The 16,400-nt window shown below is 56.7% G+C and overlaps 1 protein-coding gene across 1 annotated transcript in view; it reads right to left on the reverse strand.

Moving 5' to 3' along the window:
• Positions 1 to 7,557: 7,557 nt before the first annotated feature.
• The window catches only part of LOC119099016 (cyclin-dependent kinase 14), a 34,830-nt gene continuing 25,987 nt past the window's right edge, over positions 7,558 to 16,400 (reverse strand). The window contains exons 5-9 of the mRNA XM_037222063.1: positions 12,430 to 12,604; positions 11,307 to 11,493; positions 9,882 to 9,977; positions 9,365 to 9,645; positions 7,558 to 8,823 (exon numbers count right to left, since the gene is read on the reverse strand). Of these exons, the coding sequence (XP_037077958.1) occupies positions 8,629 to 8,823; positions 9,365 to 9,645; positions 9,882 to 9,977; positions 11,307 to 11,493; positions 12,430 to 12,604 (934 nt within the window). The 3' untranslated portion in view covers positions 7,558 to 8,628. The remainder of the gene's footprint in view (positions 8,824 to 9,364; positions 9,646 to 9,881; positions 9,978 to 11,306; positions 11,494 to 12,429; positions 12,605 to 16,400) is intronic.

Below are 16,400 nucleotides of genomic sequence, written 5' to 3' on the forward strand. Positions count from 1 at the left end.
CTCTCATTCGGACAGGAAATGTAGGTGCTGTGCAGAATGGAACCACTTAACCCTTGGAATGTTCCCAAAATTTGGTTTTGGCGAAAAACATATATTTTGACCTCATACATAACACTGAGGCAGAATATATATGTACATATATATGCCTATACATATATATATATATATATATATATATATATATATATATGTACATATACACATGGCAGCACCCCTTCTTACTTACCAGTCGTCGAAGACAATCCCAATTGATCTCCAACTGTGAAATAGGATAGACTCATAGGCAAGCAGAGCATGCTGCGGTGGCCGGCGAACCGGTACAAACCACGGCGTGGGCAGAACACCAGGCCTCCACAGGGCCGTGTGGAGGCCCTGTGGAGACCTTTCCCTGTACGGTCTCCGCGGGCGCCATTCCATTTCTCGGAGGGTGGCATTCCACGCACCAATAAGCGGCATATCAAGTAGCTGTGGGTTGCATACCAGGCATTTGTGAATTGCATACCAGACCTTGTTATCCTGGTGGGTGTTATTTTTAGTTAGGTATTGATTTGTTAAACGAAGCGTAGCCATTTCGTCAACAGCCTCGCCAGTCTCTAAACGTGGCGAGCAGAATGGCTGCTGATCACGGGTGGATAGGAGGATCTGCACCAGGGGTGTCACATTCCAAAATCAGTGTGGGTGGGGGGGGGGGGGGGGGGGGGGTCTGTGCTGATGAGCGGGACTTAACCTACCACCGAAGCCGGGTTTCTTCCCAAATTTCGGCCACTCCAATTTGCGTCTCGAATGTTCAGACTGATACACAATATTTCGTCAATTCCAAACTTACTTTGCGGGGGGCAGAATAACTTCCTGTTTTAGGGAGACGTGAAGCTGCATTTCTGGGTGTGAATTTTACAGAAATACATCCTAGTGAAACTAGCCCTTTCAATCAACAACACTAGACGTCGTTCATCGTCCAGCCGAGGTGGCCTCGGGCGGTAAGGGCGATTTTACGCCAAATTGTGTGGTATAACACGTACGGACGAGACTCTATGGCAATATTCCAGTACACTGAAACGCTGAACATATAAAGACAAGCATAACTGAGGTTGCACAACGTTCTCAACAGAAATGTCGGTTCCCGGACTGACGGAACAGATAGAGATTGTTGACTGAATAGTTCTCCAGAGTACCGTCTTAAAAATAGGGTTACAGATGTTTTCATATGTGTTGGAAGTTGACATAAGCAAGAAAAGTCTTGGGTGGTGGTGTTTCGAGATGGTAAGTTGGGAGCTCTCACGTGTAAAATAATCGACCTTCAGTGTAGCAGGAAAGTTTGATGACGAGCTATCAAGCAAAAAAAAGGAAAAGAAAGAAAGCATTGCTTATGCCACATTTCTCCGCAAACCGATCAACACCACCCACAAAAATTATCTCCCTGCGGGACACACCACGCAAAATGTGCCGCTCCATTCATCGACAACCCCTTTTGTGGTACAACCAAATGGAAGATACACCCCGAACTGTACTTTTGTGGTACAACCAGGTGGAAGATACACCACCGAGCTGCACTTTCAATCGCCCCATCTCGCAATGTACTCAAGCCCGTCCCGATGGCTCAGCTGCCCGCCTTGAGATTCACGGACCAGCGGCGGGTGGGCTCGAGTCGCTTCAGGCGTCCGCTGTCTGTGCTCGAACGGGCCGGCCTGTGGCCGGTGGCAGCGGAGGCGTCAGGTCATCTCACAGATGGCAGGACGGACGGTGCCAAGCGGTGCGGCACGTTGCACTTTTGCGCAGTGCCGCCTTTGGCCCAGAATTTTACGTTCCAACGAGGGTAAACAAATAAACACTGCTCTGCGTGCCCGCAGATCCCAGAAATGCATCCGATCTAAAGGTTCGGCACCATAGAAAACTCACGTTCGCCCCAATCACATGGCATTACGTTCCGCACGCCTCAGGACTACTAAGAAAACAGTGCCTGCAACACAAGTGGACAGAGCGTTGCGTATATCTTCTGGTCCGCACTCTTGCGAGCTTAGATGTGCCAAAACATCCTTCCTTTCCGGGAGAACGGATACACGGGACACTGAGTGAGGTGTACCGATTGTGCGGCGTGTTCTCAGTTTAATAATACGTCATATTAGAATGGTGAAGTAAACCGATTTAGTATAGATGAAAACCCATTCATACAAGGCGGACCACATGGCATTAACTCACGTTCTACTCGACAGTGGCAAGTCTGCTTCTCACACAGTTAGGACTGCGGTGTCATTCGAATAGCCAGTCAATGACAAAGCGTGTTCAAAGAGCAAATGGTGGTCGTTCTTGACTTCACATTCGTCAAATCGATGCCTCTTTCAGGACGAGAACGATTATCTTATCAACACCAACTCAGAGCGCCACACGGCTACCGCCCTGATTCCCCTCCGGGCGGCCTCAGGGTAACTTCAGCTACCGCTCTGATTCCCCTCTGGGCGGCCCTAGGGTAACTTCAGCCACCACTCTGATTCCCCTCCGGACGGCCCTAGGGTAACTTCAGCTACCGCTCTGATTCCCCTCTGGGCGGCCTCAGGGTAGCTTCAGCCACCGCTCTGATTCCCCTCTGGGCGGCCTCAGGGTAACTTCAGCCACCGCTCTGATTCCCCTCTGGGCGGCCTTAGGGTAACTTTAGCTACCGCTCTGATTCCCCTCTGGGCGGCCTCAGGGTAGCTTCAGCCACCGCTCTGATTCCCCTCTGGGCGGCCTTAGGGTAACTTCAGCTACCGCTCTGATTCCCCTCTGGGCGGCCCCAGGGTCATTTCACGGCGTTGATCGGACGAGGCATCACCGAACAGGGCAAGGGCTTCACTGGATTTGGTCGAGAATCATTTGGCTGATATGCTCATTGGCATAGCCGGCATTCGACCTCGCAACCGACCGACCTGTCGCCTCCGAAGTTCATGTTTTGGGATAACTTCAGGAACCACGTCCTCGCGAACAGGCTAGCGAACTTTCACAACCTCAGTACCGCCTCCAGACTGAAGGGATAGGGTTCTTTTCGCTCTTTTTAGGTGCACACTGAGGCTGGACAGGTCGCCCAGAGCCCTCTAAGCCGCTTAGCTAACAATGGGATACGAAATTATAACTAAGTGAACAGTAAAAGTTGAGGCCCAGATTGCTGGTTCTATTATGGGAAGTATGTGAAGGTCGCGGAATTTTACGGTGACGTCTGCAACCGTGCATAAATTTTGTGAGCTACCCAAAGACATGACCTGGGTCTCGGTGGCCCGTTTACGTCTGGGTTTAGCGTCGCTCATTCACCTGGGCTTATCATAGGTGACACTCTGCCCGGGGTTTGTGGCGCATCTTTTGACTGTGACAAAGGCGTCCTAATCGGACATAAGCCTTCAAGCCTTCTGACCGAACGTAACGGCACCGAAATGGCCGTGTTTACAGGGGAAAGAAGCCCGGGAACCGAGGTCCCCCCCCCCCCCCCAGGTTGCGACTGCGCCCGACTGCTTTGGTGAACCTTCTCGGGTACAAATGACATACCCGACCCCCACGCATTTTGGTCATTATTTTAAAAAGTCTGGGAGTGCAACTAAAACAACGCCTTTTATTTTTGGGCAGCTCCTACGGCGGGGTCGGCTATTACATGGTACCGGAGGCTGCGGCGGCGGCTTGTCTGACACAGTTACGCCCTGCAGCTCCCACTGACACCGGTGCGTCGCCGGCGTGGGGACAGCCCTGGCGTGAGTGGGTCAGTCACCAACCCTAAGCCTCGCGTGACCTCGGTTCACGCGTTTCCCCCGACTGGTTTGTGGCTCGGCTAAAACCCGCTCCGTCGACCACATTGAGGGCGAACAGAACGGACAGATGGGGCTATCCGATTGAGGAAGACTATCAGGGAGAAGGCAACCTTCCTCTCCATCGTGAACACGCCCGTAGAGCTAACTTCCAAGAGGTGCGCCTCTTGTTTGACTGAACGCTCGCGACTCCTGGCCCCACCCACTCCTCGATATTGTAGAAATAATCGCGTGAGGTGTGATAGGGTGGATCTTCCGGTCGAGGTGTTGAATCTACACCGCTATCTCCCAGATTTTGATCAGTCAATATGTGCTATGGTTAAAAATATTCAATATGCTTATTAAGCTATTGCGCACATATGATAGACTGGCAAGAAACAATGATTCGCTTCCTTAACAGAAAACGATACTGTCCTACAAATGAAAACCTTTTTGTCACTTGGAGAGGTAAAAATGTAATTTCACTGTGTTCTCCATGTATTTCCATTTGAAGGATTATTTATTGGCAACGGCGCCATTCAATACACATAACACGTAAATGAAAGCCATTCATGGTTCGAGAGGAGAGCACAGTTTCGACACATCGCAACACCTATCATAACGGTCGCGCCGATGATCCCGCCCGACGCCGCGCGGCGAGCCAAATACAGCGACCCATCGGGGCACGAAGCAAAGTTTCGTCACCCCGACCCGATCAAGATAGCTCCGGCTGCCTCGGTAAAAGGCCGTGGTGCGACCGGCTAGTGTGCAAACAATGAATACCTTTTTGGAGGGGAATGCACAGCAGGCAACGAGGCCCACTTTCTCACCACACCGGTGCAGTGCTGTTATGTCAGGCCTCGTGCAATCCAGCTTGGCCGCGAAGGGAAGGGTTCTCGCTGTGAGCATGCCACGCAAGTTGTTAGGGGGCCCGGGTCTTACCGGCTGATGGTTATTGGTCTTTGTTCCCACTGTACCAGTCAGGTAGAGCGTAGTTACTTTGGCGTCATAGCTTACACCCACTAGCTGCACTATTGCATTCCCTCCGGATAGCCAGCTAAGTTTGACATCCTGCGTTCCTCCGCGCCTTATGTTTGTGAGACAGAAAGTAAATAAATTTGAGTCGCACCAAACCTGTGATACGTATTTCAGAGATCTCTTCCCTAAGCCCACACAAATATCCCAGCATACATATACATGAGTTGGCTTAGACTGCACGATCACACCGATCTGCCGACCAGTCATCTCAAAACGCATAGCTCAGGAGTGCAGTGGTTCCGAATGGAGCAGTTCCTAACATGTCAAAACGTCCAGCCCTTGAAAGCACCAAATATTAAGACAAACACATCCCCTCCCTTGCACCCCCCCCCCCCCCCCCCACCTCTCTCCCTGGGAGAGAGTGCTCTGATTTCGGCCACTTATTTTTTAGATTTTTATCAGGAAACATCCCATGAGCGCGTGGAGGGCTAGACATAGTAGGTACACGTATTTGCCGAGACACAAACATATCTGCCCAACGTCTTTCGTTTCCCTGCATTCAATTTATATGCTGATGAAAACCCCCTTATGAAATTAAACCAGGTTACATGGTATGACATGCATCAGTTCAACGGAAATTTACGCGCACCGTAGGCACAAATTTAATGAGGAACATGCATGTGGTGGTCGTATTAATAGCAAGTGCATGTTCCGCACCACCAATACCCTAGCCCGTTTAGAAAAATTGACCGCGCTTGGAGGGGGACGCTGAGGTGGAGGGAACACCGCAATTAAGTGCGGTCTCTCCCTTGACAGAACTCTGGATCCGTCAATGACCGCTGCACCATACCCTCTGAGATCTAATTTGACGCCATACTGTTCCGCAACACGACCGCCATGCGGAACAGGCCGCACCAGTGCATCGACGCGTTCCAGACGTCCTGGCAGATGTAGCACGTTCAGCTGTCAAAATATTTCCCCTGTGGATCCCGTCAGCAATTGCATATTGCTTTCCCTCAGATTGATAACAACGGTCGAACGCTTGTCGCATTAGCGACATTTACAAATCGTATCATAAAGGTTGCCAGATTAGCAAGGGTCTTCGGAAACTGGGCACGTGCGCTAACCAGCGTTAGTGTGTCTTAAGATACATTCATATAATGCAGGGCTTCGACTTACCCACGTTTTTTCCAGTGTTTCCAGACGCCCCAGATAAGCAGGAACTTCCTAACAATGGAGCAGCCACCAGAGACTCAATCGGATCAACACTCCGTAACCGCGCAGGCGTCCGCCCGTCCGGCGCGAGAAGTACAGGGTTTGCAAATGAACGGGGCTGTGCGAGATTCGCGACTCAGCAGCCCCGTGCTCAGTACCACGCGCGGTCCAGTCACTGTTTTTCCCAGCAATGAAAAGCAACGAGGGCTCGCTCATTGGCTGCTTAAGTCAGCCGCTGACGTCATGAATGCCTGGACGAGCCCATTCCACACACACGGGGTAGGCGAATTATGTGGGACGCGCTGCCTTTCTGTTGTACAGCTGATGTCATTGCCGTGGGAATTCCAGCCGGTGCACCCGACAGGGAGACGGGGAGACGTCGACGACGCCTTCCTTTGGTAGTGGGAATCCCGTGGCTCGCAGTGCGTCCTGGCGCAAAGAAACATCATCTCATTCATTTAGTGGTTTCTTTTTATTTAAGCGCCTCGTTGGTCATGGGTGCAAATGAATCGTGATAAGGGTGTCATAACTACCTGGCCGAAGTTATCTTGACGGGGGGAGGGGGCATGACATCTTGGTTCGGCTGGCTGTCGTGAAAGGGACAGGGAGGGGATGGGAACGGGCGCTGCGACACCGAACAGCTCCTCGCGGGACGGCGGTGACCAGATCGTACAGCAGCCGGTGGCCGTCGCTGATATCTATCATGAAGTCCTTTTCCCGGATCGCCTTGAAACAAGCTTCCACCGCCTCGAAAACCAACACAGATAGCGTTCCGACAGGCCCCGCCATCTGCTCCCCCAGAATGCCAGTGAAAGAGTGCGCACCGCTGCTGGCGCCGTCGCATTAAAATATTCCGCGGGAGTCAACTTATTTGCGCGAGGATATGTGACGCACAAGCCGAAGGACCCGTCGTTGTTGGGTCAGTTCAAATAGTCCAAAGGATCCTTTCATGCATGTCCGCATTTCTCGATGCATCACCACAGCCAAGCGCACCGATGACTGTGCGATGCGCTCTTTACAAATGACGAGCGGTTCACTAAGCTGGTCACTCGCCCTGCCTCCTTGCTGAGTACAGTACGTGGCATATTCCGACCCCGGCCTGCCTGAACAGCCACATGCTTCGAGGCTCGTGTCAGGCCCGCTTGAAAAGGTAGCGCCCTGTCCCCATCGAGCCAACAGTTTAAGTTAAATGGCGATGCGCAGCCCACGTTAGGTATCATCCTTGCACGCTCAGTGGCCTCCTGTTGTCATGTTGCCTGCCTTACTCGCCACGGTTTTCGGGATCGACCACAAACCGTTTTTGCTCTCAAACACGCCCGATGTCTCGAAATAAATGAAAATGTCCGCAGCAGCCGGGTTGAACACTTCGGAGCGGCTAGCTGACAGTGCGGTCTGGGTCAGGTCATTGGCGCTTGTTCGCAACCCCGCCCAGCCCACCCTCGACCCAGCAGCCACGAAGGCCGGTTCGCGCAGGCCTCAGTACGCAAGACCTGATTAGGATCAAGCATGATAAATTAGGTTACATCCGCGCCGAGACTCCACTAGCAGGACGACACCCGCAATGCACGCCCGAACACGCAACGGTACGTTGAACACATCGCAACGGTAAGTTAAAACCAAGTATGCGCTGAAGATTCTATTTCGAAAACCAGCCTAAGCCCAAAGTGCATAAAGCGCAATGACGTCATGCTAGCGTGCTCAACATTCTCACCAACCTGTCCAGCTCGACATTCGCGATGACAAGTGGACCGCACTCACATACCCACAAGCGGCAGTCGGTCCGGCACTAGAGACATCTATCGGACCGAGTCCGGAACCGACACTGACCGGAGCGCTTCGATGTCGCTCAGACCGGCCACGCATCGTTGGTCAGTATTGCCAACCTGTGGCATGTCGGGTCGCGCCAAAAGGAGGCCTCACCATGGCTGCTCCGCACTAGAACTGGGGATGAGAACGCACTGTACCCTGTAAACCGAGACGCGCTACAACAAGCCGAGCAGAGTTAGCCGTCTCCGCCTCGGCTGCGCACGTCGGGCAAGCGCTGGCCTGCGCGTTGGCACGCATGCGGCAGGCTAAAATGTCGAAACTCAACACCGCACCGTTCGGCGCGGCAGGCTTTCACATCGCAGAGATCGAACGACTAGCGTGGCACGGCGGGATGAAGCGGGGCGGCGCGCCCGACCGACTACTGAGCGGGACGCTGTATCAAAACCGGAGATCTGGGACATTGCAAGACACTGAGAACACGACGAGCCTCGCGAATGCCACTAACACAAAATCGACAGCACACAGGAGAAAGAGAAAAAGGGTCGCCGAAGGTTGTCTTTGGTCCTGGGGGTCATCCCCAAAAGACAGAGCAGTCAACCCCGAGGCGCTCGGCTGGAAGGAGTGCACAAATGGACAGCACACAGTGTCCTCCTGCCGCGCGTACCGCCGCTTTCCGCCGGTATGGCAGCGTCCGGTCAGCGACAGCCCCGCGCCACACAACACGACCTCGCTCCTCACCGTCATCGCAACAGCTGACTAGAAAATCGCCATCACAGGCAGTTTCTTTGGCCGGAACAAGCAGACTGCTCTACGACGGTCCACCGTCGCTACGGAACATCACACTCGTCCCCGCCCGTGACTAGACTGAACGGGGCCGGCGGGCGGCGCGTCGGCGCCCTCCGCGCCCCTGGCGGCCAGCGGCGTACTAATGCCTACGGCGTCGCTCGTGCGCCACCCTCAGCACGACCGGCGCGAACTGAGTCGCCTCGCTGTGCAGCCGCACGCCAGGCACGCTGAAGACGCTCTGCGAGGGGTGCAGGGCGGCCAGCGCCGCCGGCAGATCGGCCAGGTAGGCGTGCCCCAGCGCCTCTTCGGCGGTGATGCGCTGCTCCGGCGCCAGCTGTCGGTGGGGCGTCGGCCGGCGTCAGACGCACTCAGATCGGGACGCAGGGCGACACGCATTCACGGCAAAGCAAATCGGTACGGCACATTGCGGGCGAGGATAAATACCGGACAACTCGGTACGGCAGATTGCGGGCGACGATAAATACCGGACAACTCGGTACAGCAGATTGCGGGCAAGAATAAATACCGGATAACTCGGTACAGCAGATTGCGGGCGAGGATAAATACCGGAAAACTCGGCACAGCAGATTGCGGGCGAGGATAAATACCGGACAACTCGGTACAGCAGATTGCGGGCGAGGATAAATACCGGACAACTCGTCATGAAGTGGTGAGCAAAAACATCGCATACGTGGTCCAGAAAGCACGTCTTGAAACAAAACATACGAGAAACGTCCTCGCCTCTGCGATCTCACCACACCGACCGCAAATATCGGATGCATCACAGCTCACACAAGCGCAACCAGAACGCGACCATGTCCGGACTGCGGCCGGCCGCTTCCCCTTCGAGAGCCCCTCACCCGCGATGGACTCACGTGCAGGAGGCGGGCGGCCAGCGGCTCTGCGTGACTCAGCTCGGCCAGCCGGGGGAAGGCGGCGCCGAGCCGGCGCGGCCGGTGCTGCGCCAGCCGCTCCGGCCGGTAGTGCGGCAGCGAGAGCAGCGCCGGCCACGAGCGCGGGTCCGGCGTGCCCGTCACGCGGAAGATCTTGTCCAGCTGGTCGGCCACGTCGCGCACGCCCGGGAAGCACGGCACGCCCGAGATCATCTCGAGGAAGATGCAGCCGACGCCCCACATGTCCAGCGAGGTGGTGTAGTCTGGCGGAGGAGGGCAGAGGAAGGGTCAACATCCCACCCCACATGTCCAGCGAAGTGGTGTAGTGTGGTGGAACAGGGCACCGGTGGGGTCAACGTCCCACCCCACATGCCCAACGAGGTGGTGCAGTCTGGCAGAACAGGGCACTGGAAGGGTCAACACCCCACCACCTCACCTCCCATCCGGCGGTCCGGGCCGTGTGAGGTCAGAGGGGGTGACGCGGCCACCGCTGGCTCACCTGTGGAGCCGAGCAGGACGTCCGGCGGCCGGTACCACAGCGTCACCACTTCGTGAGAGTACGTGTGGCTCGGCACCGATTTGGCCCGTGCCAAACCTGACAACGGAAACAGCGTGTCATTAACCCAGTGGGTCACGTGTGTGTCAGCTAGAAGTAATGTGTGACGAGTTACCGGGCCGATCCAAACGATGCCATCACCTGCACATGTCCAACTCCCATCTCCATCGGTCCGCCCAGCCTTCTCCCCCACTCTGCTCCGCCCCCTCCCCTCCCCAGCCATGTCCCGCCGTTCCTCGACGCCTCATCGTCCCCACCGCAGAACACTAGGAGCCTCAGCCTGGGCGGCACGGGCTCTCGTGCAGCCTGCGGCGACGACGCCGTAACCGTCCGCACATATACAACGAGTACGGTGAGCGCGAGCGGCGGCCAGCAGCAGCGACGCTGGATCCGGGGCCGTGCCAGCAGTGCGTCTGGGGAGAGTTCACACAATGCGCGGCGACTGTCAGCCGCGCTGACCCGTTGCCATGGCAACGTCGCTCCACCTCAATGGCGCTACAAGCTCTAGCTCTGGTGAGTGTCATGTCATTGGGGGTTTACGACGCACTCAGCTGCTGGGGCTATATGGCGTCGCCTGTCTCTCACCCTGGCAGGAAGGGCGGGCGCCGCGGGGAATCGAACCCCGTACCTCTGGTTTCCCAGACGCGCAGTGGTTAACGCAGACGCGTCAACCACTACACTACCGGCACCATATATATAAGCTCTAGCTCATTTATGCTGTAAAATACGACTGACTTTTTACAGGCAATTACTATCATGATTATTAACAAGCCGGCTATTACCCGAAGCTTGGATGTGAGCTATATTCTAACGCAGCCTCCCACAAAGGCAGACGAAACAGCGTACTCAGCAGACAGACAGCACACATTGTCTAAAAGTGCACAAATGCTGATGGCCAATCCTGCCTGTGTTAAGTAGGCTAACAGGCAAATGAAGAAAGGCATCAAGACACTGTAACATTGTTTTACCTTTCCCATCTTAAGTCATACTACAGCGCAGATGGTTCTGACGGATGACATACTAACCGTGACTTACCGAAGCGCATTTAAGGTAATACATACCATTTTAAAACCAATTTAACAGCTGTTGCAATGCTGCGTGGTTGCATTCATCTTTGCAATGCTGCACTGTTCCATTAATCAATACTGTATTCATCATTCAGCCGCTGAACCGCCACACCACCGCGTCTGAAAACGGCTGTGCCTCTGATAGCCCCTCCAGCTCCCCTGGGGGACCACCTCCTCCCTGACGAGTCTCCGGTTGCCCTGGAGACAGCGCCTCGCCGCCGAGCCTGGCCACCCGTCCGCCCCTGAGACCCCGCGACGCCGCAGACCACGCCCCGGCGTACGGGCGTCAGCCCGCTCTCACCGAAGTCAGCCAGCTTAAGCTCGCCGATCTGCGAGATGAGCAGGTTCTGCGGCTTGACGTCGCGGTGCAGGATGCGCCGGGCGTGGCAGTAGCTGAGGCCGCGCAGCAGCTGGTACATGAACAGCTGCACGTTGCGGCCGTGCAGGCCGCCCGGGTGCTGTTCCAGGTACTGCGACAGGTCCGTGTGCTGCCCAGCCGGCAGCTGTCAGGGGTGCAACGGGGCAGGGACGGCAGGGGCACGGCAGCGGCGGGGCAGGGGCGGCAGGGGCATGGTTGCGGCGGGGCAGGGGCGGCAGGGGCATGGTTGCGGCGGGGCAGAGGGTGACAGGGGCACGGCTGCGGAGAGGCAAAGGGTGACAGGGGCATGGTTGAGGCGGGGCAGGGGCGGCGGGGGCACGGCTGCCGCGGGACAGGGGCTGCGGCGGGTCAGGGGGCGGCAGGGGCACGGCTGCGGTGCGCTGGGCGATAGCAGGGGCAGGCATACGACACGGCGTTGCAGGGGAAGCGATGGGACATCCCAGGTGGAGACAGCAGGGACACGGCCGGTAGCGGTCGGGGCCACGAGTCACGAGATCACAGCGGAGGGGCGTGGCACCGCAGTTCCAGGGCACTGGTAGGGTTAATCAAGTAGGACGATGTTTGCAAGCATCGTGTATGTACAAACAGCACTGGCTGCGGCTTCAAACCGCCTGGGAACGGTCGAGGCTACCGTCAAGAAGACGTATTGAACTGCAAGATGACCATCATCATAGCGGCAACCGGGGGGTCCGAGCGAAGCCCATAACCAAGCAGCAGCACTGCAACGGAATGGGCCCCACACCTCAAGACGGAATCAACCAAAACCTTGCGTTTGGCAAGTTGCAACGATATCCCACGCAACAGTGAGCTATAACCTGCAATGCATGGCCCAGCCGGATGATTGCCCTCACAAAGTGCAGCCATGATAACCGGGAGCGATGATGATTTGAGCTTTAGGGCGCACTGACTGCCCTGGATATTTGGTGCCCGTGCTAACCGGTAGGGTCGTCGCTGTCTCGTGGTACCCGGGCCCAGAGCCCAGGAGCCCGCACGTTCCCGTTCCCTGTCCCCTTCCCCGGGACCTGCATCCTCGCCGGCCACTCACCACGTATTCGAAGACGAAGGTGAGAGCATTGCGGGCGTGGATGATGTCGTGGAGGATGACAATGTTGGCGTGCTTCAGCTCCTTGAGCAGGCTGGCCTCGCGGATGGCGGTGAAGGGGGCACCCTCCTCCTCCTGCAGACGGATCTCTTTCAGCGCCACCGTCTGCTGCGTCAGGCTGCCGAGGTACGCCCACGTATCACACATCGACCCCTTGACTGCTGCCGAGGCACGTCCATGTGTCACACCTCTACCCCTCGACTGCTGGGTCAGGCTGCCGAGGCACGCCCACGCGCCACACCTCTACCCCTCGACTGCTGCCGAGGCACGTCCATGTGTCACACCTCTACCCCTCGACTGCTGCGTCAGGCTGCTGAGGCACGCCCACGCGCCACACCTCTACCCCTCGACTGCTGCGTCAGGATGCTGAGGCACGTCCACGCGTCACACCTCTGCCCCTCGACTACTGCGTCAGGCTGCTGAGGCACGCCCACGCGCCACACCTCTACCCGTCGACTGCTGCGTCAGGCTGCTGAGGCACGCCCACGCGCCACACCTCTACCCGTCGACTGCTGCGTCAGGCTGCTGAGGCACGCCCACGCGTCAAACATCTACCCGCATGGGCCTGTATCACCATGGCAATACCGAGTAGTTGGCGCCTTATTGAGAAATGTAATGAGTGTACCGTCTGTTGCACCAGCTGACGCACGCGCGTATTTATACTGAGCAAATCACAAGAGTTTGGAGTGGCATAATGTCTCGCTTTTGAAATGCTTTGAAATCACGCCTGTCACAACCATTCCATTTAGTCAGCTGCTCGTCGAGCTTGCCGCGGCGCGGGGCAGGAGGACGATGCTGACCAGCCGATGTAGAATATACGACAACAGCGAGAATACAAGCATGTCTGGTGCAACGTTGATAATCATCATCAATTACATAACGTAGTGCCCGCTTTTCGTCCTCACGTATTACCGGGCAACAGCCCGATGACTTTATGCCTCCGTCTCCGTCACACTAGACGCTTCGAAACTGCGAGTCCCGTCACCACCTTCATCCGTATCTGTGCTGTGTGTCCGTTGCGTATTGACTGCATGGGTAGCAATATAATAACAACCGTCCGAGGGGTAACCACAACAAAAACAATAAACATAGAAACCGACATCGATCCACCATGGCATTAGCCCCCTACAAACCCTACAAACCGTCAGAAGGGTGACCACAACACACACAAACATCGCAACTGACATCGATCCATCATGGCATTAGCCTCCTACAAACCCTACAAACCGTCAGAAGGGTAACCACAACACACACAAACATCGCAACCGACATCAATCCACCATGGCATTAGCCTCCTACAAACCCTCTGCATCCGCCCGTGGCAATCTCGTCCACGCCAGACACGACGAGCGGCTATTTATAAGCTATCTGCTGGTATGACGCCCTCGCACAGTCAAACGTCGGATATTAACAGCAGGACGTAATTTGCTAATGCATGCCTCCGAGAATACCACGCCCTGTCATGTCCCGCATAAATCACGTCTGCAGCCGCCCCTGCCATGAAAAGCAGCGCAGTTTTTCAGGACATGTCAGAACTGTAGCACCAGTCGCCCAATTCGGCGCGCTACCTAGAGAGAATTAGTCATGAGATGGGAAGAACGGTAGGAGGGGAGGGGGGGGGGGAGGGGACAGGTCGTTCACATGGAAGAAGTGTCAAATGCTCGGATAGTTGAGACTTTAATGGCACAAAGTCCAGTGTTCGATGTTAAAATGAATTACAATTCATCCAGGGAAGGAGAGGTGTGACGACAATGCACAGACTGTGAAACAGAAGGCAGGTCGGACCAAGGGCGAATGAGGCACGCCATAGGACATACACACCCGCGACACGTTCGCATGGAATCGCGAAAAAGTGCTTCGCTTCTGAGTCAGCGGATCATGAGCCAACCGATGAACCAGACCATGCACAGTGCAGGTCACGACCAGACCCTGGCAGCGGACCAGGTCCTGGCCGGGGTCCGAGACCAGATCAGGTCATGACCACGGCCTGGTAGCAGATCAGGTCATGACCAGTGCCTGGCAGCAGACCACGGCCTGGCAGCGGACCAGGGCTGACCAGGGTCTAACAGCAGACCGGGGCGATCAAGGCCTGGCAGCAGACCGGGGCGATCAAGGCCTGGCAGCAGGCCAGGACCGACCAGGCATGGCAGCAGACCAGGTCATGGCCGGGGTCTGACACCAGATCAGGTCATGACCAGGGCCTGGCAGCAGACCAGGGCTGACCGGGGTCTAACAACAGACCGGGGCGATCAAGGCCTGGCAGCAGACCGGGCGATCAAGGCCTGGCAGCAGGCCGGGACCGACCATGACCTTATCGAGGCCAGGGCTCGGCGGCTGCTGGCGCAACGACTACAGCACGCGGTATAAGTAACGCAATCCGGACTCTATTAGCGAGCTGCGAACGCTGTCAGAATCAATCACGTGGGGCGGCCCAACAAAACACGGGGTGCTCACCTGCCTAGCGCGGCCCATCCAAAGCACATATCATGGAAGCGGCTCAGAGGGCAACCCAGCGAGGGTACCTGACCTGAGGGCGGCCTGACCACAAACAGAAACTGACGCAGTTGTGCCCGAGATCAAACTGCACCACTTCAACCAGACGTGACCGGTTACCAAAGCTTCATTCCAGGGTCGCGGAGCACGTCCGCGCGTACCCAGAGAAGTGCCGGTACTTGCCCAGTTCGGTTTCAGATCCTGAGAACTGAAAGACAATGCCCTTCGATCGCGATCGGCAGTTCTCTCAGCGCGCTGGACTACCGCACTCGTACCTGAACACCGTCCCGAAATTCCGACGGGATTCAAGACACGGATCATCTGTCTGTCAGTTCAGTACTGGCGCTCTGCCTGTGCTGATCGCTTAACAAAGTCGCAACCAGTACCCCGATACATGGACTCCTATCGGGAACTTCAGACCCGTACCGAGGGTCACACACCCTTGTTGAGGGACGAAGACTCCTGCCGCGGGACACAGGTCCCTGCCGCAGCACACAGGCCCCTGTCGCGGGATACAGACCCCCGCCGCGGAGTAGCCTTTATCCCGGGACACATCTCCACCACGGGACAGACTCTGTCGCGGGACACAGACCCTGTCACGAGACACAAACCCCTGTCGCGGGACACAGGCCCCTGTCGCGGGACACAGACCCTGCCGCGGGACACAGACCCTGTCACGGGACACAAACCCCTGTCGCAGGATACAGACCCCTGGCGCGGGACACAGACCCTGCCGCGGGACACAGACCCTATCGCGTGGGACACAGACCCTGCCACGGGACACAAACCCCTGTCGCGGGACACAGGCCCCTGTCGCGGGACACAGACCCCGGCGCGGGACACAGACCCCTCCCGCGGGACACAGACCTTGTCGCGGGACACAGACCCTGCCGCGGGACACAGACCCTGTCGTGGGACACAGACCCTGTCGCGGGGCCGGCTCGGCGCCAGGCCGCGCCATTGATCGCAACTGGGCGGCCGCGGCCGCGGCGCTGTTTGCAGCGGCTGCCCGGTGGCCGAGCGGCAGATCAGCGCTCTACCAGTCGCCGTTCCCCGTCGGCCCCATTCATATTCATTCGTCGCGGCCGCCGGCCGGGCCCGGGCCGGCTCCCCGGCCGCCGGCGGTGGAGCCGCGGGCGGCCCGAGTCAAGTCAGCGTCAGCGACGGCAGGTCCGAGCTGGCCGGCTGACGCCGGAGCGAGCAGAGCGGCTGCCCGGCTCGGCTGGTCGCCACGCGGAAGTCAGCGGCGCGCCGGGTTTTAATCCATCGCTGGGATACACTACTTCGAGCAATTCTGCGAGAACCCACGGGGCTTTGTCTCCAGGCATATTACTACAAATGGCACCAAAGTGACCGCTTAAGTGTAGCTTGCTGGAAAAGCTTGGCCGAGTGGTACTATGTAGAATAAACCACCGCCACCG

Source organism: Pollicipes pollicipes, unplaced genomic scaffold (assembly GCF_011947565.3).
Source record: "Pollicipes pollicipes isolate AB1234 unplaced genomic scaffold, Ppol_2.1 Scaffold_4740;HRSCAF=5597_pilon_pilon_pilon, whole genome shotgun sequence".
NCBI lineage: Eukaryota > Metazoa > Arthropoda > Thecostraca > Pollicipedomorpha > Pollicipedidae > Pollicipes > Pollicipes pollicipes.